General features: G+C 41.0%; 1 protein-coding gene across 1 annotated transcript in view; it reads left to right on the top strand.

The window, feature by feature from the left end:
* Positions 1-26,898, top strand: part of DGKB (diacylglycerol kinase beta) — a 3,560,883-nt gene that overhangs the window by 3,329,866 nt on the left and 204,119 nt on the right. Inside the window, exon 23 of the mRNA XM_069648599.1 lies at positions 7,273-7,393. Coding sequence (XP_069504700.1) covers positions 7,273-7,393 — 121 coding nt within the window. The remainder of the gene's footprint in view (positions 1-7,272; positions 7,394-26,898) is intronic.

Below are 26,898 nucleotides of genomic sequence, written 5' to 3'. Positions count from 1 at the left end.
TGTATTGTCCACAAGCTCTTCTGGGGCCAGGGGCCTCAATACCAGGCCAGGGGCCGCAATACCTTCAACACTCTCTTCCTACATATCTTCCTTCTCGAGCTTTTCGCTCATCTGCCTCCAGGGTCAGTCGCTTCTCCAAGCAAAGAGTTGGTGGTAGATCTCTCTCTTAGGCTGGGGCCTCCCTCTGGAACAGCCTCGCTGCCTCCCTGAAACTTGTGGAGAACCATCTCTGGTTCCGAAAGCACCTTAAAACCTTCCTCTTTGCTTCTGCTTTCTCTCCCCCTCTCCCCTGCTGAATTCCTGGATGCACACCAAGCACCAGGGACTTCTTAACTATAATGAAGAAACTCTGGATGCAACTGCTACTCCAATTGTACCCTCAGCCCGTGCCCCAGCTCCAGGCTTAGCCTTCTATTCAGACGCACCTTCCTTTACCCCCCTCAATTTCAAACTTGAGACTGCAGAGCTTATTTATGAAAGCATGCCCACAGAGATTACTGCAGTAACCCCTTATACTGGTCCACCTCTAAAGGTTGGGTTAATTATTCTGATGCGTGTCAAAGATGGCAAAAATGCTAGTCCCTTGAACATGGTGCATTCTCCCGATGTTATTATAATTGTATTGTAATTGTTTTTTGATAAAACACTTAATACGCAGAGGTTTCTAAGTGCAGACCCGGGGATCGAACCTGTGTTGCTCTGCGTCGTTTTGCTTCCAAGGTGACCGCATTGCCCTGAGCTATCCTCCTTGGGTTAGTCCCTCGAATATGGTGTATTTCCATAAAATAGAGGGGGGCACAAGGGAGAGAATCTCCCCCCTTCAGGACAAGTTTCCACCCATCACGGTGATCCTCTGACTACCATCTGAAACTCTTGTATCTAGGTGCGTTATAAATGCCATATCATATCATATCTGATTGACCTGCGGGATACACCAATGGAAAAACATCTTATATGTGTTTTGACTGCCAAGCACTCTAGTTCCCTTGGGATCTCCCCCCGCGCCTGCCTCCACCAAACTTACCAAGGCCCGACTAGGTTGCAAATGTTCCCTTTCTTGGACTAAAACAATGGATTTTAAAAAACTGCTAATGCACGTGCTACACAACTGCAGAGGCCCAGGTGGAAGTGCATAGGGGGAAAACCAGCCCAGCATTAAGGATAACCTCAGAGTCATAAATCCATCCAGTTTGAATAACCATGCCATTAAAATGGAGGCTGCAACTCAATTTGACACAAATGTCATTAATACCAACCTTGTTGTTCATCCCGCTGAAATGGAAAAAAAGGGGCCCGACTGTATGTCGCACTGGATATTTGTGCTGCCAGCAACATCTTGCAGTATACACCATGACATATGGCTTGGTGGGTTGATCCTGAGAGGGAGACTGTTAAGGTCAGGAAATTACCACAAGAAGGAAGACCGGTTGGTGGGGCTGCCTACACAGAATGCAGTGTGGCTGTAGATGCTGGTAGACCTACAGCCCCCAGACCTCTAGAAAAACAAAGATATGGTAGTGAGAGTGGCAAAACAATAATATGCCATAGGTCCAATATGGGGGGACAATATTCCTGCATGGAGTCCCGTAATGCACTGGTGCCCAACCTGAAAACAGGAATTCTTTGACAAATAAATGTACTCACTGGCTCAGAGAGGTCTATGGGTGCTATTACCTGATCAGAGAGGACATTGTATGCTGCAGGAGAATTTGTTACAAGGGGAGTGAAACCCTAGATTCTATTCAGATTGACTGGGGGGATGGAATGGCCTTGGGCATACTGGGGATTGGGAAGAGATGCTACCAATTGTCTAGCAGTATTATTAAAATTAGTGCATTCATACTAACTCCACTTCCTCAGGATTCATGTCCCAGTGCCCCCGTCTCTCTGGAGCGAATGCAGTCCCATTGGGAGAAAGTCTGAAGGGGGTAATGAACAGGGCGGGATGGCTGCATACAGGGTCACTCTAACTATTCCAAGCTATCCCTTCCAACCAGGCTGACCATGGGGTTATAATCCTGGCAGGCGATTTTACTACGCTCTGAAATGCCCTTGTGGCAAATTATACATTGGACAGACTACCAGGTCTTTGAAAGAACGAATATCAGAGCACAAGTCCACCATCCGGTGCCAAAACCAGAAATCACCAGTTGCCAGACATTTTATGGAAGCAAAACATAACATCAGTCAATTAGGATTCCAGGTTGTTGAAGTTGTAAGCAAACCACAGTGAGGTGGCAACTACATAAGACTATTGGCACAAAGAGAAAAATATTGGATATACCTTTTAGACACCAAATACCCAAGGGGTCTCAACGAGGACACATCCTTGAACTGCTTCATTTAGATACTTTTTACTTTTTAGATATTTCTGTCCTGTATGACCCTGCACTCTCTACCATGCACCACTAATTCACTATGCTTTTGGATATGGGAAGGCAGCAAAGTCCCCACAACTGACTGTCTAGTGAATGGGATAATTAATATCACAAGGGCACCCTATTGAAATAACTAGACATTTGATAGATCAGCAGCACTAATCAAGTGGTCATAGCCATTGAAGAACAGTCTTCACGCCACGGTACATATTATACATATTTTAATGCATTGTTGCATGCTAGGACTTAGTATTGTTAGTCCTAGTATATGATGGAATTTACAGCAATGTACATTCGCCACTTGTAATATTGAACAAGTAAACAGTGTGCATAACCAAGAATGTGAGGACATCTGGTACCATGTATCAGATTGTCCAGCAAATTAGATAAAGGGATGTAAATGGACATATTGTGATGTTTGGATACACTCGAACGATACAGAAGTGCCATACGCATAAGTAGCACCACGTGTAGAAAATGTTTGGTAAAATAACTTTGTTTTTCGACCGCTGCTGTTATCATCATATTGTTGAAACTTATGCTACTCTTAATAGAATTTTGATTATGTTGTCAGAAGATGACTTGCAGAATTTTACACACGTACCCACCTTTACTAACAGGGTCCTTTTACATAGCTAAAGATGGCCGCCACATTTCTCGAACATCGGGTTAGTCCGTTGTTGATCTCTACCCCCAGAATCTAGCCCGCCAAATACTAGGCTGTTTGAACACGGTCCCTCGTTTCCATGGGCACCGTGCAAACAACGAGCAGAGAGAAGCACAATTGGATGTACATAGAGGCTGTACAGGTACGCGCTATGTATAGAATACTGTACACATTTTTGACCGTGTGATCAATGATCCATATGATCTTGAATACTCACTAGCACCACACTGTCCTTCACAGAAAGCATTCGCACTTACGAGTTCCCAGATCTATCTGCACCCGTTCTTCCTGCAACGTTAGATGCAACACAGAGGAATCCTGCACGTCCGCCGTACATTGAAGCCTGCCGCAACATAAACGTGTGCTGTACCGCACGAATTATAGCAGGTATATGGTCATTTCCTCACTAACGAACGCATTATTGTACTTGTGAATAGATATTTAGTCACACACAGTGACCCGTACATTAGCATTGCTATCCACAGATATTACCGGAAGTATTGAAGTACCTTTCTGTACCAAGAAAACACCTAAATCGAGGTCTTGGCACTGCAAGCATGTCCACTTGGACTTATTTTTCGCCATAGATGGCTTTTCTGCTACAACATTAAACCTCAATAGGTTAGTACTTTTTTATGTAAAATATCCTCTTTGTGAAAAAAAACCTTCTTTGGTGTGTAGTTTGTATTTACCATGCTTAACAGTAAACCTACACTGGTTGAATATGCCCTTAAAATCGAATATGTTTCATTTGTTGAATTGAATTTTAGAAGCCTTCATTATAGCTTCCATTTTTAGATTACTAATGATATTCTATTTGGTTGGATTCCCATTAGAGGTGCACAGGATTATACTAGACAGTGTTTTGAATTTTTAAAAAACATGGCCAGCTAGTTACTCTGGTCAAACTAAATTGAATGTTTGCACTGTTTAGCACACTACATGTAGATACTTAATTTGAATGAAGTAATGCTGCTTGTTGTTTATTTGGTTGACGAACTTACAAGTATACCTTCTGTTGATTTTTTTCCCTAAATGCATTTTGATTAGACAGTAGATCCACAGAGGCTTCTGAAGAAGAGGTATCACCTCGAAACGCGTCAAGCCATTGAGAGTGGAATTTCCATCAACTTTTGATTATGTTGACATTATAATGTTGTTATGCAATTTCTCCTGTCTTCACTACATTTTTATGTATAAATAAATAGGTGCTCACTTCATCCCTGTACACCTAAAATACATAAAACCATTGTTCCTCTGTTTGATGTTATAAATTTTGTCGAATCAATTCTCTAAAGAGTGCTTAAAAACGAATATTGCTAACTATATCCTTAAGAATCTACGCCCTTGTTGCGTAGTCCAAGAGTGTGCAGGGGACGGGAGGACTCGAACTTTGGGTCCTCTTCCCTTGCTCTTATTTGCTGTAGGGTTTTTGCGCCAAAACCCTCTTTTCCTCCTCTGCACCTCATATAAGTATCGACACCACTCCTTGTGGTTTTCAAAAGAATATTTTCAAACATCTCCTCTATTTGGGTGTGCACTCACCCCACCACTATACCAGGCGATCTTACTCTGACAGGGGGTTTGGTGGACAGTCTTAACCTATTGACAATGCCCATAAGAATTGGTTTATATTTATGTTATGTTGTATCTGTTTACTTTGATGACCTCTGGCCGAATAGAGTTGTGCTGAAGATATTTGATTGGCTGTTCAGGAGGGGTATGCGTGGAGTGAGTGACGATGTTTTGATCAATCCCTGTGTGAGGTGTGACAATGGAATTATAACTTTTACATCCCCTTCCCACTGATCGAATTGGTTGGCACTGTCTTCCCATTCCCGTCATTGTCAATCGTTCATCGCCAGTTCAATTTTGCAACTCATTGCTGGAAACATTACTTGCTTCTCCTCCTTTTATGCAAACTTCATGCTCTTACAACAACATGAATATATGTATATGTAACTAGTAATACTATAGAAGTACTCTTTTAAAGTATTATGCATGTGCTGTGAGGGTTGTTCATGAGTTTCCATAAAGATCACTGATTCATAATTAATTCTACACTATGTGTAAGGGTGTTTTGCATGGCTCCTTCATTAGCAATTGGAGCTCTGAGCCATTCCTACAGAGGGCAGTGTTGTTCCTTAATAATTATGTCTGGACAGGCATATTCTTTTCTGTTCATTGTTACTACTAGCTTGTGACATTCATTATGATACGTTTTGATGCACTGCCTAGGAACATAGATTGGTATATGACTTTTGAACACATGGGAACTTAGCTAAACTGATGTGTTTCTGCCTATCCCAATACATTGTTTGTCCTTTAGTTCTGGGGTCTGATATTTTCTTTGTTGCTGTTTTCATGACCTCACTACTACACTTCAGGCCTGGGAATATTTTCGGCGCCCTTGCCTTAACCAATCACTGCGCTGCATTTACTCTTGCTCTGGGAAGTTGCAACTTGGTATGTGTGTGCCTTTCTGTAAGGGCCTGACTGATTTCTGCTGAGGGAGTGATGGCTTTCATGCTTCAAAGATGACTAATTCGGTCTTGAGGCCTACATGTGTTATGTATTGCATTAGTGTCAAATGTTGTTATGGTTATATGTGATCTTACCGACCGCAATAACAGAAAGGAAAATGTAATAGCGGACAAACCACTGACAAACACTGATTCTTTTTACAGTTGGGGGGTCCCCTAAAACCCCCTGTTTTTTTAACCTGGATATCGTTGTTATCATTCAATATCATTATGAGTGCCCCCCATGTTTCCATGGCAGATGTTAAATGCTGCTGTATCTATTAAGGAAACATTATTATATTTAAATGTAAGGTGTTTGCATTATGGCTTGCTGAAGCATGGATACTGGCGTCTCGTTTGGCCTACATATGGAAGTTTATATGTGTGGGGCTTCTCTCTTTGTTCACTGTGCCTTCTTACAATGACGTTTGTAGCTTGTATTGCCATGCATGTTTGGGACATTGGATGTATTCATCAACATTACTGTACTCCCCAACCCAACCATGTACCCCCAGTGACCAATTTTGATGAGTAGTTCAGCCTCCCTTTTTCTGCACACTGATAGCTTCACTCTGTGATAGAGGTTGTGTGAGGTTAAGCTGCAGCCTGTATGTGGGATGGAGAAAGTGACTGATAGGCAGTCTAACGTGGATTCTCAGCTCTCTATGAAGAAGCGCACCGCTTACTTATGGTCATCCTGCGTCTTTGTCACCCAACTGTTGAGACAGATTGAACCATACTTATCTGATGATAACAGATCCCTTTTGGTCTCTGCCTTATCAATTACAATCTCGATTATTCCAACAGCTTGCTGGATGTTACTTCCTTGGCTATTCTACAAAAACCTCAGTCTATCCAGAATTGGGCAGTAAGGGCTACCCGTGTCCTTGGTAGGCATGGCCATGTCACCACAGCCAGATGATCTCTTCACTCGTTGCCAGTTAAGCAAAGAATCAACCATAACATTCTTACACTGACTCACAAATGTCAGACAGGTAATGTTCCTGCTAAAACTGGCTGACCGACTTAATGCTGATCCTTGTAGGAGACTGCTCCAGTTGAATGATGAGAGCAAGATCTTTCAGCCCAGTTTTAATGTTCAGAAGTTCGGAGGAACAATGTTTAATATGTGGGCACGTAGTACCTTCAATGTTCTTCCATCCACCTCACGTGCTAATCCTTGTCTGAACCACTTTAAGAGAGTCGTCAAGTCAAACCTGTTTAAAAAGAGGGATTGATTTGGTACCTTTTGACTCTTTGCTCTTGGCTCTGGATCTCCTCTGTTTGTTTTTAATTGTCTCTTCTTGTGTATATGTTTCATGTGCACCCTGAGGCCTTGAGCCATCTGGCATGGTATACACATGAAATAATACTACTACTACTACTATTACTAATAATAAAAATAAAAATAATGACACATAAAGCCACTGGAAGCAGTAGACCAACATGCTTCATCTCCTTCGCTCCTTGATGGTGATGGTGGTTGTCAGTATTATGAGCAAGCAGGCTTCCAATGTTCACAATGCAGGTGATGTACGCAAGTGTCAATGGTTATGCATCTGCCCCTTACCTAGGCCCAAATAACTACCAGCAGAAACTAGGAATTGGGGATATCATGCATTCTGGAATAATGTAACCATGATGTAATACAAATTATACACGATATACTTTATACATATTCTTACATTCATTTTTATATTTTTAGATCTTAGTGATCAGCTTGTGGAAGTGGTTGGTCTAGAAGGAGCCATGGAGATGGGACAGATATATACAGGATTAAAAAGTGCCGGAAGACGTCTTGCCCAGTGTTCATCTGTTGTGATAAGGTAATGAAATCAACTCTGCTTTCTCATTTCATTAATTTTCATTGGTGTTTTAGACTCCAGAACTCGATAATACATGGAAGCAGATTACATAAATGCATTCTTTCATATCAGACCTAGCCAACCAAGTCAAAGCAAATATAACATGTATGAGTCTGTCTTCTCATGAAATTCAACACTGACATGCATTAGGCAATTTGTACATATTATGTTTAAGTTACCTTTGAACTCAAATGTATTAATTAGTACTTAACATTGTTGTTCATCTATGAACTTCAGTACAGAGGTGCATTGCATGCTGGAATGCGCGTAAATAGCAAAGACATAACAAGGCAAGCACCAATTTACTGCAGAGGAATCTAGAACTAAAAGAAATGTCAAGACAATCAGGGTGTGCCAACATTATAATGTAATTAGTATATGCCATCAGTGATAACATATGTGATGTCATCCTTGTGTTCATACCCTGCTCATGGGCGCATAGTTAAGGTGGACTTGCCCAAAATGTGACTGCTGAATTTCAAGGGTTTTGCTGCATTAAATCTGATCACATTAACTCTCTCTTAACCAAAGTTTTTTTTCTCCACTGAATTTCAAAGGAATTTCAAAGGAAACATATTGAATAGTTGTTTGAGGTCTCACTAGCTAAAGCCTTCGGCCATGGCCTCTCTACGTGTTGCAACAATATCTTTCTTATGGACCCACTTGCCATGGCCCCATGCCATGTCACACCATTGATGTGTTACAGAACACCCATTACCCCCTGACCCATAGATGTGGACACTGCAGATGTTAAACCTTTTTTTTAACTCCTTATTCTGTTGATAATTTCACATTGATAATTTCTAAAATAGAAATGTATGCGGTAGAGTGGTGGGTCACCGATTCCCGCGATAACAGGTAGTATTACTCAGAATTAAAACGTCTTCCACATCCTCACAAGCACCCAACATGTTTCCCCCTTCTTTATCCAGGTCCCAACATTCCACTCAATTCCCTTTTCCCCTCCCTAAGCCGATCCCATTACCCCCTATAACTCATCGCTTTGTGTGATGCACATTTTTTCTGAGTGCATCTTGTGGCATTGCCACTGTAATATTAAAGTATTGAGATGTGCGTGGTCTTCCCTTGAGAAACCAAACATTTTCTAACTGTAACTGGCTCCCCAGCCCAACCCCAAATCCCCAACTTCACAACTTCACAGTGTGTCTTCTTCTCTCACTCTTAGACTCTAGCCCGATGTGATTGCTATTTCTATTGATATTGGTGTTGGCATTTATATATCTCACACGGCGAGGCCATGTAAGTGCTGTTGTTCAAAACAATCAGTGTTCCACTGAAGTGACTGGATAATCAGAAGAGTTTTGAGTATCTTTCTGATGTTGAGATCATTATTAGACTCTGTAAGGTTGTGGAGGAGTTAATTCCAAAGTTAGCTGGCATGTTTTCTTCCTACTCCAAATAGCTTTTTGACTTCATTCATTTGTGGCTTTCCCAGTAATCATGTGGGAATCACTTGCATTGAGCAAAAGAAAAATGATGACTTTTAATTTCTGAAAAGTCTCTCAGCCTCTCTGAAGCAGAGCACCAATACCAATAAAAAGATTTCAAGGAACAAGGAGTGCCTCCCTGTCTCTGTCATATATTTAAAAAACTACTGGATGGATTTACCACAAACCAGTCAAGGAAATGAATCCATGTGCTGTGTCCAAATTGTTTCTTATTTAGTCCAATCTTCCCAGTGGTTTCACGCTAAGGCTGTTCAAAAACTGCACTTTTTCTCTAAGGAGAAATTAATGGGAGTAAGCTGAAAACTGAGTTTTCATGTTTTCTTAATAACATTTTCATTTTTTAATGCATTGTTCACCAAAATTTCAGTTTGGAGATAAATGTCATCTAAATCCATCCTGCATCCCAAACGAGTTTAGCTTTTCTAAGTCATTATTCTGCAAAACACCAAGTCAGATAAAAAAGTTTTTAAGAAGCAGGGGCACCCCATTCTCTGTCAAATATTTTTAAAACTACTGAATGGCTTTTACCCAAACCAGTGAGGGAAATTACATCAACACTTTTTGTCCAAGTTGTTTCTTATCTGGTCCAAATATGCCCAGCTTTTTTCACGCTACGACTGTTCAAAAACTGCACTTTTTCTCTATGGCAAAATGAATAGGCTGAAAACTGTGGTGTTTTGTTTTCTTTATAACTATTTTATAGCATATTGTTCTAAAAGTGTGCAGTTTGGGGGGGGTGGGCCCAAAAGGTTTTGTTCTGGAAATTTCCTCTAAATCCATTCAGCATGTCAAAAAAATTTTGGGAACAAAATTGCTGCTTTTTCATTTCTGAAAAATCCGCTCAGCCTCTTTACTGCAAAGCACCATGGAAGATATAGTTATTTGTTAGGATGCAGCAGGTACCCACTTCCCTTGTGAATATTTTTAAAATTCCTGGATGGATTTTCCCCAAGCCTGTCCTGGAAATCGAGTCAATGCTTCATGCCCCAGTTGTTTATTATGTGGTCCAATTCCCTCCAGTGTTTTTTCGGCATTGGTGTACGAAAAAGTTGACATATTTTCTAAGGGAAAAGTAATGGGAGTAGGTCGAAGACTGTTTTTTTTTTTGTTTTCTTAATAACTATTTAATTTATTAATAAATCCTTCCTAGAATTTCTAGTCTGGGGGGACCCCGAACCAAACATTGCTGGTGGAAAATATCAGGCAAATCTGTCATGCAAGTCAAATGTTATTAGCAATAGAATTGTATGACTTCCAATAGATCTAGGCAATCGCCTTAACTATACTAAAGTTATGTTGATTATCAAGTACCATAGGAAATCTGAAAAATGAATTGCTATTAACCTTTGACTTGTATGGCAGATTTGGTTGAAGTTTTGCAAACAAAATTGTACTTCATGGCCCAGCAGGACTGGGCATTTTGGGAAAGATCCATTAAAAATAAAGAAGTTATCAAGAAAACAAGAAATGCAACTTCCGCCTAGTTCCCATTCATTTTCCCACAGAGGAAAATGTCAAATCTTTGCTTGAGCACACACCAAATATCACAGGATGCAATTGGACCACATACGAAAAAAAATTGTCCACAAAGCGTTGACTCAATTTCCAACGGTGGGGCCAGGGGTTATTATGTCCAGTAGTTTTTAAAATATTTGATGAACAAGTGCCTCTTCTCCCAACATTATAGTGAGCTCTCTTATGGTATTTTTCAGTAGAGAGGCTTTTCAGAAATGTTTTTGTATTGTCCGATGCAGGAGGATATTTGTGGTAATATTCAGGGTTATTCGAAAAGTTGAAAACATGCATTTTGGAGGAGGAAAAAGGCTGACATGTCATTAGGCTAGAGGTAGGGAGGGCGAAAGAAGACACCATGTGAAATTGGGCCGTTGAGCATGGGTCTGTGGACCAAGTTCAATGCTAAAATATTTTTGCATATTTTCAGGGTTGTTTTCCATATTCAGGGTTACTTTTTTTCATATTTGCGGTTATGGCAGCTAACTGAGTCGGGAATAAAAAATGTGTCACATGTATAATAACCGGAAATATTTTTGAAATATTCTGGATAATATGTAGTCCATTGTGAAAATAATCGCGGTTATTTGAAAAATGGTTTTGTAAAAATCAAAAGAATTAAAAAATGTGATTAATTTTAAAAAAGTACAATTTTAGAGCTATAGTGAGGTGTCGGGTACCTACTGGGGCAACATGTCAAGGGGTGTAACATGGCCATAGCCAGTGAGCAAGAAGCCCATACTCACTGGCTTGGGCCTAATGCCCTCTGCTGGTGGGATGGAAAGACATGTACAGTGGCCACGGCCAAAGGCTGTAGCCACCTTTTCGCTCCAAAAGAAAGATTTTGGGGGCCCATGTACAGTTCACACAGCCATATATCATGGGCAGACCGCTGGATGCAGTTGGACCATGTCTGAAACAACTTGGGAATGTAGCGTTGACTTGCGATCCATGCATGATTTGGGGTTATTCCATGCAGTAGTTTTTTAAATATTTGATGGAGAAGGGGGTGTCGAAAATGGTTTGTTATATCTGCCAAAGTTCATTGCAGGATCATGGTTTTCAGGAATTAAACAGCCACCATCTTGTTTTTCTCTCGATGTAAGAGATAACTGTTGTTATAGCTGAGGATATGGTAAAATGCAAAGCAGGAAAAAAAAATATTTGCCGGTCAACAAAGGTTAGAGGTAGGAGTGTGGCTAGAGGGCACCAATTGAAAGTTGGGAGTTGGAGGGAGTCTAGGGACTGAGTTTGCAACACAAAGCTATCTGTGGCTTTGGTTATTGACGCAAATAGCCGACATCTCAATGCAAACTGCATCACAGAAAAAGTGTGTGTTGTGGGGGCAAAGGGAGAGGGCAGGGAACAGGATTGGGGGGAGCTGGCACAGATGGGGGTGGCACTTGGTGAGGGTTTGGGGGGCAGGATAGCCTTTTATTTGGTAATTCTTCCAAAATGTGCAGCTATAAAGGAATACGGATAGCCAAGGGTATGTGTAGTTCAGTATCCGCAGTTACAGTGTTCTTTTATTTTTACAGCTATAGTGACGTTGGTTGTGAAAAATCACGGGTGACACTATTGCCATTCAGGTCTCCCATACATGCAGTAACCAGGATAGACTCTGCTTAGCACCAAAGTGAGAAAGGGGCTAGACTCCTCAGGCCATGTTCCTGATAAAAGCACCAAAGTTACAAAACCACTTAGAGAAACGGGCCAGCCCTTACCTTGCTTTGAAGCCAAGCAAGGTCATTGTCGGTTTGAAGCTATCCAGGGTCAGTCCCGGTTACTACATGGATAGGCAACCAAATGGGCATCCAAATTATAATTTGTTTAAACCGCGCTATTATGTATTTATTTATTTCTAACACGCTGTAGCCCTTATGCATCAGGGCGCAGAGAAAAGATGGATTAAGCAACCATGGAGTGTAGGAGGAGGGATCAACAGAGGAAGAGTCAGAGACATATGACAATAGAAAGGTCTTTAATGCTTTTTTAAATGCCAGCAAGCTTTTCTCACAGCGCAGATGAACGGGCAGCTTATTCCATCCAGTAGCCGCTTTTACAGGATATGACCTTCTCTTCCCTTAACTTGTCGAGATCTAGGGCATATCAGTCGCATGGTGTCTTTCAATCTAGTGCCTCTAACTGAGTTTTAAACCATGATGCGAGTTTTCAAATATCCAGGAGCATTACCAAATAAACATTTGTGGGTCATGGTGTTAATTTTGAACTCTATCCTTGCTTCCATAGGAAGCCAATGTAGTGCTCTCCTGTATTGTGATGCGTGAACACGTTTTGATTTTTTTTATGGTACTCACTGCATCATTTAGCAAAATGTGCAATCTCTCCGTACAGCCTTTGCTTGCTCCACCTAATATTTGGTTGCAGTAGTCTAGCCTCGATAACTAAAGCCCTTACCAAAGTGGTGTAGTTGGTTATGGAAACAAAGGGTTTTATTAGGCGTAATAGCTTGAGATGATAATGTATACATTTTGGCACATTTGTGACCTGAGCATTACTTTATTGAATGTGTTTATATAATGCTGATCATTACAAAGTTCATCATAATCTGCTCCTTGCTTTTCTCTTACTTTAATTGAACCAAATATCAAGAGTTTTCTCGCTGTTAAGGCACAGACCATTTTCCATCATCCAAACACGTATTCTCACATAAACAGACATGATGTATTCTGTATCTTTTGCGTAATCTCCAGTCAGCCTAAAAAGAAGCTGAGCATCATCAGCATAATTGGTAAAATAGAATCTCATAGATTCCAGTAGATCACACAAAGATGGACAGAAAATGTTAAAAAAGGACAAGGGATAGGCAAGCTCCCTGTGGAACATCACATATAATCGTTTTTGGATTAGATGAAGCATTTTCCCAGACAATCTTTGACTTTCTGTTACTTAAAAATGCCCAAAGTCATTCCTGGAGGAACAATTTCCAATTTCCTGAATGCATGTTAGGAGTTTGGAGTGGCCTACAAGATCGAAAGGCCGCCAAAACGTCTAAGAGCATCAGCAGCTCGATCCACCATCATCCATGATATCTAGCATTTTTGTTTGGAGATATAACATGGCCGTTTTGGTCCCATGAGCAGTTCTAAAGCCGTACTGCCGCTGGTGTGGAATACTAGCCTTTTCAAAGTGCTGCTCGACTTGAATAGCACTACCTTATGAACTAGCTTTAGCAGGAATTTTTAATGGGTCTGTAGTTAGAATATGTTACGGGGTCTGAATTGGGTTTTTTAAGCAGTGGGGTAACTTTGACACTTTTCAAAAGTTCAGGCACATTCTTATTTAAAAAAGAGGCCTTTATAAAGTGCGTCAAATATGGGGCAAAGATTGTTAAATGTTGTAGTCCAATATTAGAAGGTAAGATGTCCATCTGACAGGTGGTGGGGCACTTACCTTTAAGAATATTAATAAGAGAGCCCACTGTGATGATTTCAAATGAGAAAGCTTTTTGTACTGCTCCACAGTCCTGATTTGTCGGAATGAAAGATTTTCTTTTGGCTTTAGGTTTTTCCAATGATTTAATGATCTCAAACAGTTTCTTAGTATCATTCACAGAGTTAGAAATTTGGGAATCAAAGAAACCTTTTTTGGGCTGGAATATTTCTGCCGATAGCTTTTCTCTAAAGCCTTCCATTTTTCTGTTTGCTGAAGACTGTGTTTTAATCCACATTCTTTCAGCTTTCCTCATCTCTTGTTCCAATGAGGCCAGATGTGGAGTGGACCATTTTTGATTATTCTCTCTTGTTCTGATTTTTTTCTCTTTCAAGGGTGCGACTTGATCAAACAATTATTGAATTTCTTGAGCATACTTAGATGTTAATACGTTAGGTAAATCATGGTCTGATGTAGAGACCATCAACTTCTTGATGCATATCTGTAGTTCATCAGGCATGAGCTTGTTAAAATTCCTATTTGTGACTGTTTGCAGATCATTAGGCCTCTATAGCTCCTTTTTCGGGAGAAGTAACTCAAAGGTTACTGTAAAACGGTCTGACCAAACACAGGGCTTACTGCAGAGTAATTGTAGCTTTACATTTCTGGCTGACACCCAATCAAGGGCATTGCCGTGTGTGTGTTGGCTCTTTACTCAGTATTGTGAAGTCATGGTTACATAAAAGTTGCTCTAATTCAGCAGCTTTTAGGTCTTTGGGATTGCCCAGCCATTTGTTAAAATCTCCTAGTATAATATACTGTTGAATGTATTTAAGTTAGGTAAGATGCCTAATATTTCGTCCATAAACATAGGCGTCTCAGAGGGTGGACGATAAAGCAAAATGAGATTCAAGCAATCATTTAGGCAAGTTGTGACTTTCAAGAAGATAGCTTCACATCCAGTACATGAAATGGGTGTTTGAAAAAAATCTATTTCTTGTCTGGCAATAGCAGCCACTCCACCTCCGCAACTATTTTCTCTATGTTGAGCATAGAAACTGTACCATTCTGGGTTCCCTAAACCTATGTTGGGGCTGCTTGAGTCTTTAAACCACGTTTTGGTGATGCATATGATGTCAATGTGTTTCTCTCGAATGTGGTCAGCCACACTAATGGCATGTTTGTCCAAAGACCTGGTGTTTAATAGGCATATTTTAAGAAATTGCCTATTTAAATTTTTGTTTTGACACACAAATGTGCAATTTAATAAAATAAGAGCCACATGAGGCTCCTGTATCAGTTAGTTCTCCTAAGTAAGGATGTACTGAAATGACTACTTCACAGCCGTACAAGCACCTGTCTTAATTGGTCAATCCACTGTGTACAGACTCACCTTAGTACTCGAAAAAGCAGGCAGCACCTCCAAGATTTCTAAAGAGCTACAAAATAATAGGGATTTGTAGTTTTGAAATGTAGTGACACGGGAAGCTAAAAGAAGCCTTAACGTAAGGTGATCAAATGGAAAATGTAAAAAATGATAGTCAAGTTGCTACTTTCAATCCGTCAGCCTGTCGGTATATTAGATGTATATTCAATTAAAATGCACAAGCACACAGCCGTAAAATCAAGCAGTCCAATATTTCTAAAATCTACGTGCAAGTTAAAATCAATCTGCCTTTCTCACAATTACTTTCAATCTAATCTAATGTGGGAACTGTTCCCAATTGTTTTAAAAGGCGTAGACTGCCACCTCCGCTGACGCACCTGCCCAAGAAATAGGGCTTATAGAATTACAAAATAAAAGGGATTTGTAGTTTCAAAATGTAGTGACAAAGGAAGCTAAAATAAGCATTTCGGTATATTAGATGTAAATTCAATTAAAATACACAAATACACAGTCGTAACATCAAGCAATCCAATATTTCTAAAAGCTATGTGCAAGTTAAAATCAACCTGCCTTTCTCACAATCACTTTCAAGCTAATCTACTGTCAGTCCTTGAAATTGTTGTACTCAGAGACAATTTTTTGTCTTTTGCTGAATTGCATTCTGGTATTTGTAGTCTTGCAGTCAATAATAAAAAAGATAAAATATATTTTTACAGCAACAGTGAGATTCCCATCCCTGCAGTAACTGGGACCAACCCTGTTGAGCTTCGAAGCGAGGAAGGGGCCATGTTGCCTAATACATGAACCCACCTTATAAGACCACTTAGAGAAACATGGCCTAAGGGGGTTGGCTCCTTCCTCGCTTTGAAACTAAGCTGGGTCGCTCCCAGTTACTGCATGGATGGGAGACAGTCCACAGTCCTGAATGCTGTGTGTTTACTTAGCTTTAAATATCTCATTACACAAGGCATCCACATTATTTTTATTTTAACCGTGCTACTGTCAGTCCTTGAAATTTTGCACTTAGAGACTTTTTTTTGCCTTTTGCTGAATTGCATTCTGGTATTTGTAGTATCACAGTCAAGATGGCGGGAATAATGCCACAACTTTACACTTTTTGCATAACATAGTTCTATAAGTTTATATATTTGAGTGACACTATGGTATGTGTACTTTTCAAGTTATCTTCATAAAGTTGATTATTAAAAGCCAGACATGGGGGTGAGGAGGGGAAATTATGAGAGGGCAAGTAAGTCATGAGTATTTTCCCATGAGGTGGCAAGACAGTTTTCAATCTTGGACACTGGTGCAGTTATTTTCCCCATAAATGCGGTTAGTTGGGGTTGTGCAATATTATCACAACAGTCACCAAGAGACCGGCCACAAAACAAGGGGCAAAGTGTGTGAAAATATTTTTATCGCACAGGGCATTAACTAAACACATTGGGAGTACCCAATGCCTGCAATTGTTTATACATAATTAAAAGAAAGATATTTGTACAGCTACAGTGACATCAGGGATGAACAATCACAGGTGACCCTGTCTCCCATACTTGCAGTACCAGGACCGACCCAGCTTAGTTACAAAGCAAAGAAAAAGCCAGCCCCCTCAGCCCATGGTGCCTAATAAGTGAGTCAAAGATACAAGTCCACTTAGAGCAACATGGCCTGAGGGGGCCAGCCCCTTCCTCACTTTGAAGCTAAGCAAGGTCAGTCCCAGTTACTGCATGGATGTGAGACCGTCCACAGTCTGGTATCATCCGTTTTCTTCATTTAAAATATGTCATTACACACTAAGAAAACACATTGCATGTGCTTTTAGTTTTAAACTGTTCTTCTGTCAGTCCTTGAAATGTTGGTCTCAAAGAGAATAGTTTTGCCTTTTGCTGAATGGCATTCCGGTATTTGTAGTCTGCCAGTCAAGGGCGGGGGGCGATAATGGCACAATTGTGCACCTTTTGCCAGACATAGTTCAATGAGGATTTATATATTTAAGTGACACTATGGAATGTGTACTTTTCAAATTATCTTTATAAAGTTGAGTATTGTTGAAAGCCGGACATGAGGGTGAGGAGGGGAAATTATGAGAGGGCAGGTAAGTCATGTGTATTTGCCCATGATGGGGGAAAAGCAATTGTAATCCTGGACACTGGTGCAGTTATTTTCCCTGAAAGTGGCTGCTTTTCAGGGCACAAGTAAAGGACACATGTGGGTAGACAGCTTTACTTTTTTCAGAGGGCGGACACAACCCATGGGGTTTTTTGAGGTTGGCAAGCTTGCTCAAGAATTTGGCGAAGTCGTGAGCAAAGTCTCGGCTAGTCACGGCTTGGTGGACATCAAAGTATAAAACAAGCATGCTTTCGAGAAGCGAACGCAAAGTCGTGAGCGAACTCTCGCAGCTATCCAGAGTAACAGTGGAATATGTGTTTTCTTGATTTGCTTCCAGCTACTGTTTATCCTTGCTAACCTCAGTCCCCTGCAATCCTGCAATCAGTGCTTTTATCAATTTCAAAGCCTGGGAGCTTTGCAAGCTCGGCTAGTCACGGCTTGGTGGACATCAAAGGATAAAATGAGTGCGCATGCATGAAGCGTGCACAAAGTCGTGAGCAAAGTCTCACAGTTACACAGTTGCACAGCTTCACAGTTCTAAAGTTCCCTATTAAACTACTGTGTCCAGAAAGAAATATGTTGTGGGAAAGGGTATTGACTTTGGAACCTATTGACATTCCACGTGTGTTACTGAAAGTTACGTTGAAGCTAGCGTGGAACCATCCATTGAGTACATTTACCAGTGGAAATATCCTGCCTGACAATTTGATATTCTACAGTAAAAAGAAACTGACAAACAGCCACTTGATTGCTAATGTTTTTTTGACCTCCCGTGCCCACTATGAAGCATTCGGGTATATGCACTCGGAAACAAAAACATCGGCTCCTCCTCAAACTTCCATCTGGTATTTCTTCCCAGCAAATGGCTCCCGTGCCGGTAAGTGAAACAATGTTGTCCCCCTTAAATGAACATATAACAAACTATGTGTCTAAAATTACAAATATTCAAACACCAAATGAAATGACTAAGAGGGACGCACAGAAAACAATGGTAGATGGTAATGTAACACTATGTGGAAACTCAAGGCCAACAGAGTATACATCAAAGCCATGGAAGAAATACAACACGCCGTAACTGACACGGTTGACGTGACAGATGCAGAAATTCTAGAAATGATGGCTACAGTGTCCAGTTCGATGCCAAAGGAGATTATGTTGGGTGTTTACTCGCCCCCCCGACCCAAGCTGGCTGCTGACGCGGTGGTATGTGATAAATCTCCCACCCCCGTAAAAACCAAAAACACCAAAGAAACACATACTCTGGCCATCTCATTGAGATCAGATCCCCACGATGATTCCAGGATAACTGGAGCCGTAGAAACCATAAAAAACAGTAGCGTTCTGGAACTCTCCCAAAATCACGCAGGCCACAGAGATACAAAACTCTCTTTCGGCCATGAGCCCAATAATGAGGATGAAAGCAGCCATAGACTGTTTAAATAACAGCGAAGTGTGTAATAAAAGGCAAGAAGTGCATTCAAATAAGAATGCAGATATTGAAACATATACTGCAGCCCCCATGGAGAGTCGCATCCTTCACAAAGAAAATAAAAGAAATACACTAACAAGTCCTGAAAAGGAGGTGACTCCTAAAAGAGATGATTTAACAATACATGACCATACTAGAAGAGACCAGACTCGGTATAGTCACAAAGAGGAACGAGCACTACAAGAAAGGCAAATGCCAGCTGAGAAATGTATCTCAGAATGCGATGTGAAGTTTGAAAGAAGGTCAAAGAAAGACTTCAAAGAAACAAGAGAGCAAATGTGTGAACATCTCTGAGATTCTCTTTTAAAGGTCGACATAAAAGGCTTTTGGAAAACGAGCCGCCTATGCTCCAACTATAACGAATAAACATCATGATCCATATGTACACCGTGATAGAGAACTTGATTGTCACTAATGAAGAACACTGCTCTACAAACTTGATCCAGGAAAGAAGTGCCTGAATGAAGATAAATATGCATAATCCTAACTGTCCATATCAATCGAACCTATGTCAACTAGTCCAAAAGAAGAAATAAATCGACCATGCATGCCGACTGACAAGGGCACAAATTCATAATAATATTATGGCAGCCCTGACTATATCTCTGGCACCTTACCTCAAAATGTACGAAAATATACATGCTTCTTTATAGGACCATGACATTTTGCTGGCTATGATACAAACCAAACTAAATCCGATTGAAACCTTAATAGATACGACCCTGGAAAGACTGAATAAGGAAGTGAAAACGTCAGAAATTTGGCAAGCAAGGCTAAGCGATTTGGCACAGAGTGAACATGTAGAGAGGAAAAACATGATGGACGCTCTACTGGAAAGCCTCAAATGAATGCGGAAAAACCCATGTCACTAACACATGAAATTCCTATTAGCAATACTAATATTAAAGAGTTCCAGAATGTTTCGAGCCTGATCGACATACAAAGGAAAGGACTTAAAGAAAGAAAGAGCAAAACCCAGAAAGAAAACTTCAGGGAACAGTAGCTTGGAGAATGGAGCCCAGATTAAAAAAAACACTCTGAAAAGTATGGAGACAAAGGGCAGGACACAGCAAGGAATTCCCTCCCACAAAGGAATGCATCACAAACATCAGTCTAACATAACGTAGAGGAATTAGAAGTGAGCACAGCTGAAACAAATACTCCTCGGACTGATAAAACAATAGTCATAACTGAAAATTTAAGTACGCGAGGGAATCACAACAGAATAAAATGAACAGCCCTCTGGACATCTAAAGGTCAGTTCTATGATTTTTTTTAAAAGAAAAAACGCGAAAAAGCTCTGGAGAAGTGACAGTGGAGACCTGGTGTTCTGCCTTAGTGCAGAAAGAGAATGTGCCATCTAAAAGAACAAATGATAATAAATGCGCAGCAAAACAAAAGAAATGGGTCTAGAGCATTCTTATGGAACTTCTTGATACAAACTGCTGCTCAAGAACCTCCTAAACACACGACCACAAGGAAAGAAGTCACGTATGAGAAAGAGTGTTGGTTAAAAACTAATATAACCAACCAGAAAGGAGATGGTCAAAGTGATAGTGAACAGGAAAAGTTCTGGATAGTAAATAACCAAAAAATCAACTAGGGTTGTGGACGACACTAGTGACTATGATCCATTAGAAGATATGTCAGAATGCCTAGAGGAGAGTGGCCTGGCTGCGGTCAGCTGCTATGAGTTACCCTCAGAGGACAAAAACCCCTCTAGCCCAAGCAAGCTTCCTATATCCAACAGCTGTGGGAAGAGAAAAGTGATTATTGAACCTCGAGACATAGAGGCTAGTGATAAGTCTCCGACCTTCGGTGTCTGAAAAAAGGAAACATCTGAGAAAGCACTTCATGCCCTCAAATGATGATCCACCACGACCCTTGGATGCGATCCGTTGGAACCTTACTAAACCGAAGCAATCACTTTGCCAACCTATAACCTAAATAGACACATGTAATCAACTGTGGAAGCGACCAACAAGAGAGAAGGTGATATTAGAAAATACTCTAAGTGAAAAAAAAGAGAACCTCAATCACAGAAATGTGATGCAGTTGATTCATTGTGTTCCAGGTCTACATTCTATATCATCAGAGGATATCACAATAATTGAATACATAGAGGACTCCGGACTAGATTGAGTCTGTCTTCACCTAAACTCCAAAATATTGAAAGTAGCCTTCCTGAATGCAAGCTCAGATCTTCAACCTCTTGGCTTTTACATTAAAGAATATCCCTGCACTACAGATGCACCACCAAAACCTAATTCAAGAGTTCTAAACTGTAGAGAAGAAAAAGACCAGCCTGATAAAAGCAAAGAAGAGATGCAACACTTTAAGGTGACTTTCACAAATACAAATTACAAAGCAAACAAAAGGCCTGAAGAAATACTAACAAAGGTAAGCCTTAGTTGTGGGGAAAGCTGGAGTTGGCTCGCTCAGGCCCTACTCCCAGAAAAACATCTGTAGGAAAAAGACCCACATAAGGAAATAAGGAAAACACTTCTTTCACGGAACATGAGAGATTTTTGACATTTATGTAAGCACAATTTTGAGGAGACAAGTGGCAATGTAGTAATCTGCTTACAAGAGACATGGGGCCTCATTACGACCCAGGCGCTAATGGGGGCGCTAATGGGTTAACGGCGCCGTAAAAGGCTGCGGTGCCGTTAACCTATTAGCACCTAATTACGAGGTCCCTTTGCGGGACCCGACCTTAACGGCTGGTGTAGACCAGCCGTTAAAGTAGGGACCCGCAAAGGGACCTTGGTGCTAATTGCGGCACCGTACTTAGCGCCTTCCCCATTCCCATTGAGCCCTATGGGGCAAAAATGGGAATGGGGAAGGGCCATGGAGGAAGGGGGAATTACCGCTCCACCAACCTTGTAATGGGGTGGTAATTCCCCCTTTTTCCATGGCGGAGTTGGTAACTTACCGGCATGGACCATGGTGCTTATAGCACCATGGTCTTCCGCCAGGGTCGTAATGAGGCCCATGGCTTTGTAAATTCCCAGAAAGAGAAGGGTATATAACACTCCTAAAACCTGCTATTAAAGGCCAAAAAAGAAGAATCCTTTCAGGCCTTATAACATGCATTATTATAAAAGCGGGATGGAAAATCCTGGAATCCATAAATCCGAATCCTTTCATACAAGCTACACTGCTACAAGCCCAAGTTGATACTAATTACCCTAAAATAACATTACTAATAAATGTCTATTGGAATCCAAAACTGATATCCACAAATGAATTCAGAGTCCAAATTACAAATCTAATTGATAAGTGCAATCAATAACACAGAAATCCACATATCTTAACATGTGGATATATGAACTTACATTGCTTCATCTATAAAGGCCACCCAATTGTCTTTGAATCTTCTCACTCTGCAAGCCTTGATAAGTGGAGCCGACTCTGGAGTAAGACTCTCACAGAACAAAATTGATTCATGCTAAATTGCTAAACAGCAGGAGATACTTCAGGGAAAGCAACATGGTCAAATGGGAAAACAACGTCAACGATTGACTACATCTGGAGCTCATACAACTGCATGCATTTGATAGAACAACATATTATCGAAGCAGCTCAGGATAGTGAAAGACTAATCATGACTTGGAAAGGGAGGAACCCAACCGAAAAAAGGCACAAAATCGGCGAAGTACCTCTTAAACAGGTGCCTCTTAAACAAGGAAAAAATCTGCTGAATTTAAACAAAGAAAAAGTAACCAATCTTTCCAATGCAATGTCGAACTTGATAGCAGGTGAAAACTCAACCCCAGTGAACTATACCTGCTTACTGGTGATCTATGAAGATACACAAGTTGGATTTAAAAATGCCAATAGGAAACATAAACACCAATACAGCGTGTCCATAGACACAGAGAAAAAGCAATTAATGAATGACCTAAAAACATTTTTAAAAATGAATACGCTTACCAGAGAATCAGACATCAAAAAGAGGAAACAACAATATAGAAATTGGCAGAAAAATCAGCGTTTCCTACGTGATCAAGAGCTTGGGGAAGCGATGCTTAAGAAAATCGCCTCTAAAAACACTGGAGATATATGGAAAATGTTAAATCAAACAATATTAAACTCAGAGGTCTGCCTCAGTAATGGGGTTGCTGAAGAAAAATTGATACTGCACTGCACTGAAGTATTCTGCAAAATCAAGCCAGACTCAAAGAAATGGCCTGACTCACACTCCTAAGAGTGGATAATGGAAAGCGATGAAGGAGCAAATTGTCTTGCTATTAAGAAATTTAAATCTTCGAATGCTCCGGGCCCAGAAAGAATGACAAATAACCATTTGAGACTAAATCCAGAAGAATGGAGTGTCTTTATGGCGAACTTGTTTCGACAAATAATAAAGATTAACAAAATTCCTGACTCATGGAGAACTGCAATCCTAATCCCGATTTTTGAACATAGTGTAAAAGAAGATCTGAGAAATTATAGGCCCATATCGTTACTAGACATAATTGGAAAAGTCTACATGCCTATGCTACAAAAACGCCTGGTGAAATGGGCAACAGATTCGAATATCTTTGATCACCGACAGATCAGAGGGGGTTGGGACTGAGCTAAATCTGTTCATCTTAAATATTCTTAAGATTCAAAGGCTAAAAACAAAAGGCACTCTCTATTAGACGTTTATTTACCTCCAACAGCCCTTCGATACCATCAACAGGGAGACCTTGTAGAATAAATTAACAAATTGGAAGTGCCCAACAAAGTTAATTGATCAAATAAAAGCCTTTCATACCAATACCTCAATGCAAGTTATACTTGATAAACAAGATATACTTGGTGTCTAACAGGGATGTCCACTGGCAGCCACACTATTTAATTTTTATCTGGCTGACTTTCCACAGGCTATGGTCATGGTGAACGATTTTCCACCAAAAATAAACTATCAACACGTGGCATGGATAATATATGCCGACGATATAGTACTGATTGACAGGACACACATTGGATTACAACGCAAGCTCGAAGCTTTGAAGAGTTACATTAACTCTGAAAAATACAAAATTGTGAATCTGACTTTAAGACCTGGCAGAGGTAAAAAAAAAAGTTCTGCCTTTTAATGGTCTATAGACCCGGCACTGATAGAATAGGTAGAAGTGATACGATATCTGAGTATCCAATTCTCCAAAACACTAGGAGAAGCAGAGTGGATGAAAAACTTAAAGGAAAGAAAAAATGAAGATACTAGCTACTCAAGAAATCATTATTCATTCCAGATATGGGAAATTCACACTCATGGCGGAACTGCTGTTCTTTGTTCCAACAGTGACCTACAGAAGTGAAACAGCCCTAAGGAAGAACTTCAATATCTGGCCCATCCTAGAAGGCTGATTTTGGAAAAAAAGTGTTGAGACTTCCTAGGAGCATGCCGATAGTAGCCATAAGATGCAAACTTGGGCTACAATCTCTCAAATCGGTACTAACGCAGAAAACGCTTGCCTTGTTCAGAAAATCAATAATGCAAGATGCAGCAAGACCATACAACATTTTGTGGAAAAAGAAACGAGACTCAGCCCTGGCTTCTTGGAGAATGGCAACAACAATGTTTAATCAAACTAAACCACCTGGATGTGACAATGGATCTCCTGATTAATATACCTTATGCGGTAAAATAAAAGGTGAAAGAACATGATTGGATAACAAATCAAAATATCGTAATGAAATATAAGTTTCTGGAAGTGATTCCGTGGGAGCACAGAGCAGTTAAAAAGATCCACACATACTTGAAGAAATTCCCAAGCACTTACCATCGGAATCAATTCTTGCAATTAAACTAAATGTATACCAAAATAAAAGGATTCGTATATAGAAGACGTCTGCATGGGTATCAAGACAATAACTGCAGATATTGTGGCCTAGTGAACAACGTAGAATCCACAAAACACCTAATAATAAACTGCTTAAATTTGAGAGGAAAAAGAACAATTTACCTGGGCAAATATATTGAAGAAGCACTCACTTTAACACCATGGTGAACGATATTCATAGCGGGTGAAAGAAGTGGACATACTTGTGCAGGGATTGACTTTCTGGATGATGTGATAAAAGCAGAATGACCAACGATATACTAAGACAACTAACTGCTACGACCATCTCAAAGATAAAAATCACTTTTTGACAAATACTAGATGCGGAAGGATGTTGCAATCTTGGAAATGTGTAAAAAAGCTTATTTTAACTATAACACATTAAAAAATAATTTAAAAAAGTGACTACCAGGATTCTACTCAGGTTGTCATGTTCCCAGTGCTGACGCTTACCGATAAGCCCAAAAGTGATTGTTTTGTATTGGGATTTTGTTTACCAGGGAATATTTCTCGAAAGATTGCTGAGTTTAAAAGGTGAGCACCTTTAATACTTTGCCAGCATATGTATTGGAACACTTCCCCTCAGGTTATTTTTATGGTGTTCAATACTTGTTTTAAAAAGTCCAATGCTATTTTGTCCTGCAAGCTTTCTTCTAAGGCAGTGGTATTCAAACTGTGGGGTGCGGCCCCCCTAGGGGTCCACGGGTGCATCCCTGGGGGGCCCTTAGAGCTCAGCATGAAATGTAAAAAAAAATTGTTTTTTTTTTTAGATTGGAAGAAATGGACAGGGGTGGCTCACATGGTCAGGCTGGAGCATGAAACTGTCTCAGGCAATAATGAAAAAGTGGCCTGCAGTTGTAAATGGATATTCATTCCTTTAGTCACAGACTGGGCCTCATTACAACTATGGCGGTACGGTAACAATGGTGCCGGTAAGCTACCGGCACCGTTGCTACTGTACCACCATAGTACGAGTTGTGCTCACGGGTGCCTGACAGCCCGCCAGGTCTGACCTGGCAGGCTGTGCAGCACCCGCGAGCACAGCTCATCGGATACACTGGCACCGTTGTTAACGGTGCCGGTGCATCCAAGTTCCCCATTCCCATTGAGCCCTATAGGGCTCAATGGGAATGGGGATCTACCGGTACCGGCACCTTCGAAAGGGAAATTACCAGGTCCGCCTAACTCGGCATGACCCAGTAATTGCCCATTCGCGGGTGCCCAGACCCAGATTTACCGGCACAGCTACCGCCAGGGTTGTAATGAGGCCCACTGTTTCAATAGTTCCCAAGGGGGTGCTTTGTGTTAAAATGTAAGTAAATTGTTTGCGATATATTCAGCAACAATGGTCAAAATGACTAACTGCATAGTGAAATAACTCATCAAACTGGCCCACATTGGCCAAAATGGTGACGCATTTTGACTGGCCCACACTAGCATTTTACATTTTTGGGACAGTCATTGCCCTATAGGCCAGTCCGAGCCTGGCGGCTCATACATAATGGCGATGGGGCGCCCACCCAGTGGCCCCTCACCCATTATGGAGGAGCGAAGGAGCCAGCCCAGTGAAACAGTGAGCACTGCCTCAGCTGATTTTTTTCAGCTGAAGGAGTGCTCCTGGGTTGGCTGAACTGTCAAAGGGACTTTGACTGTTCAGTTCAGTTCCCCAGCCGGACATGCTCACTGAGCCATGCAAGGCTGGGACGTTTTATTTTGCCAGCATTACATAGCTCATTGGAAATGTTGGCTGGGACACTGCATGTCTGTGGGCCTCATTACGAATCAGGTGTTAAGGGGTTAACGGCGCCGAAAACGGCGCCAACCCTTAACGCCAGATTCCGACGTCCCTTTGCGCCACGGTGAGTTTAACGCCTGCTTTCTGCAGGCGTTAATATCCATGGCGCTAAGGGACCATGGAGCTAATTACGCCACCATAATTTACGGTGGCGTAATTAGCGCCTTCCCCACTCCCATTATGCCCTATGGGGCAAAAATGGGGAAGGGTAAAATGGGAGATGGGGATTTACCGCCCCACTCACCTTGGAATGGGGCGGTAAATCCGCCATCCACCATGGTGTAAACGTAGTGTACACCATGGTGGTAAGGGTACGACCGAGGCGGTAATTTACCGCCTGGGTCGTAATGAGGCCCTGTATGTCCGAGAGGGAGCTCCTGCTCCTCCTCGCACATACAGGCAGAGCAGCCTGGAGCAGGGCGTTTCAGCACCCACACGCAGGCCAATGCAGAAGGTACATTTATGTTCATTTTTT

The sequence above is a fragment of the Ambystoma mexicanum genome, chromosome 2q, assembly GCF_040938575.1.
Source record: "Ambystoma mexicanum isolate Mex_15411 chromosome 2q, UKY_AmexF1_1, whole genome shotgun sequence".
NCBI lineage: Eukaryota > Metazoa > Chordata > Amphibia > Caudata > Ambystomatidae > Ambystoma > Ambystoma mexicanum.
The sequence above is the reverse complement of the archived record's forward strand: the minus strand, read 5'-3'. Positions and strand labels throughout refer to the sequence as shown.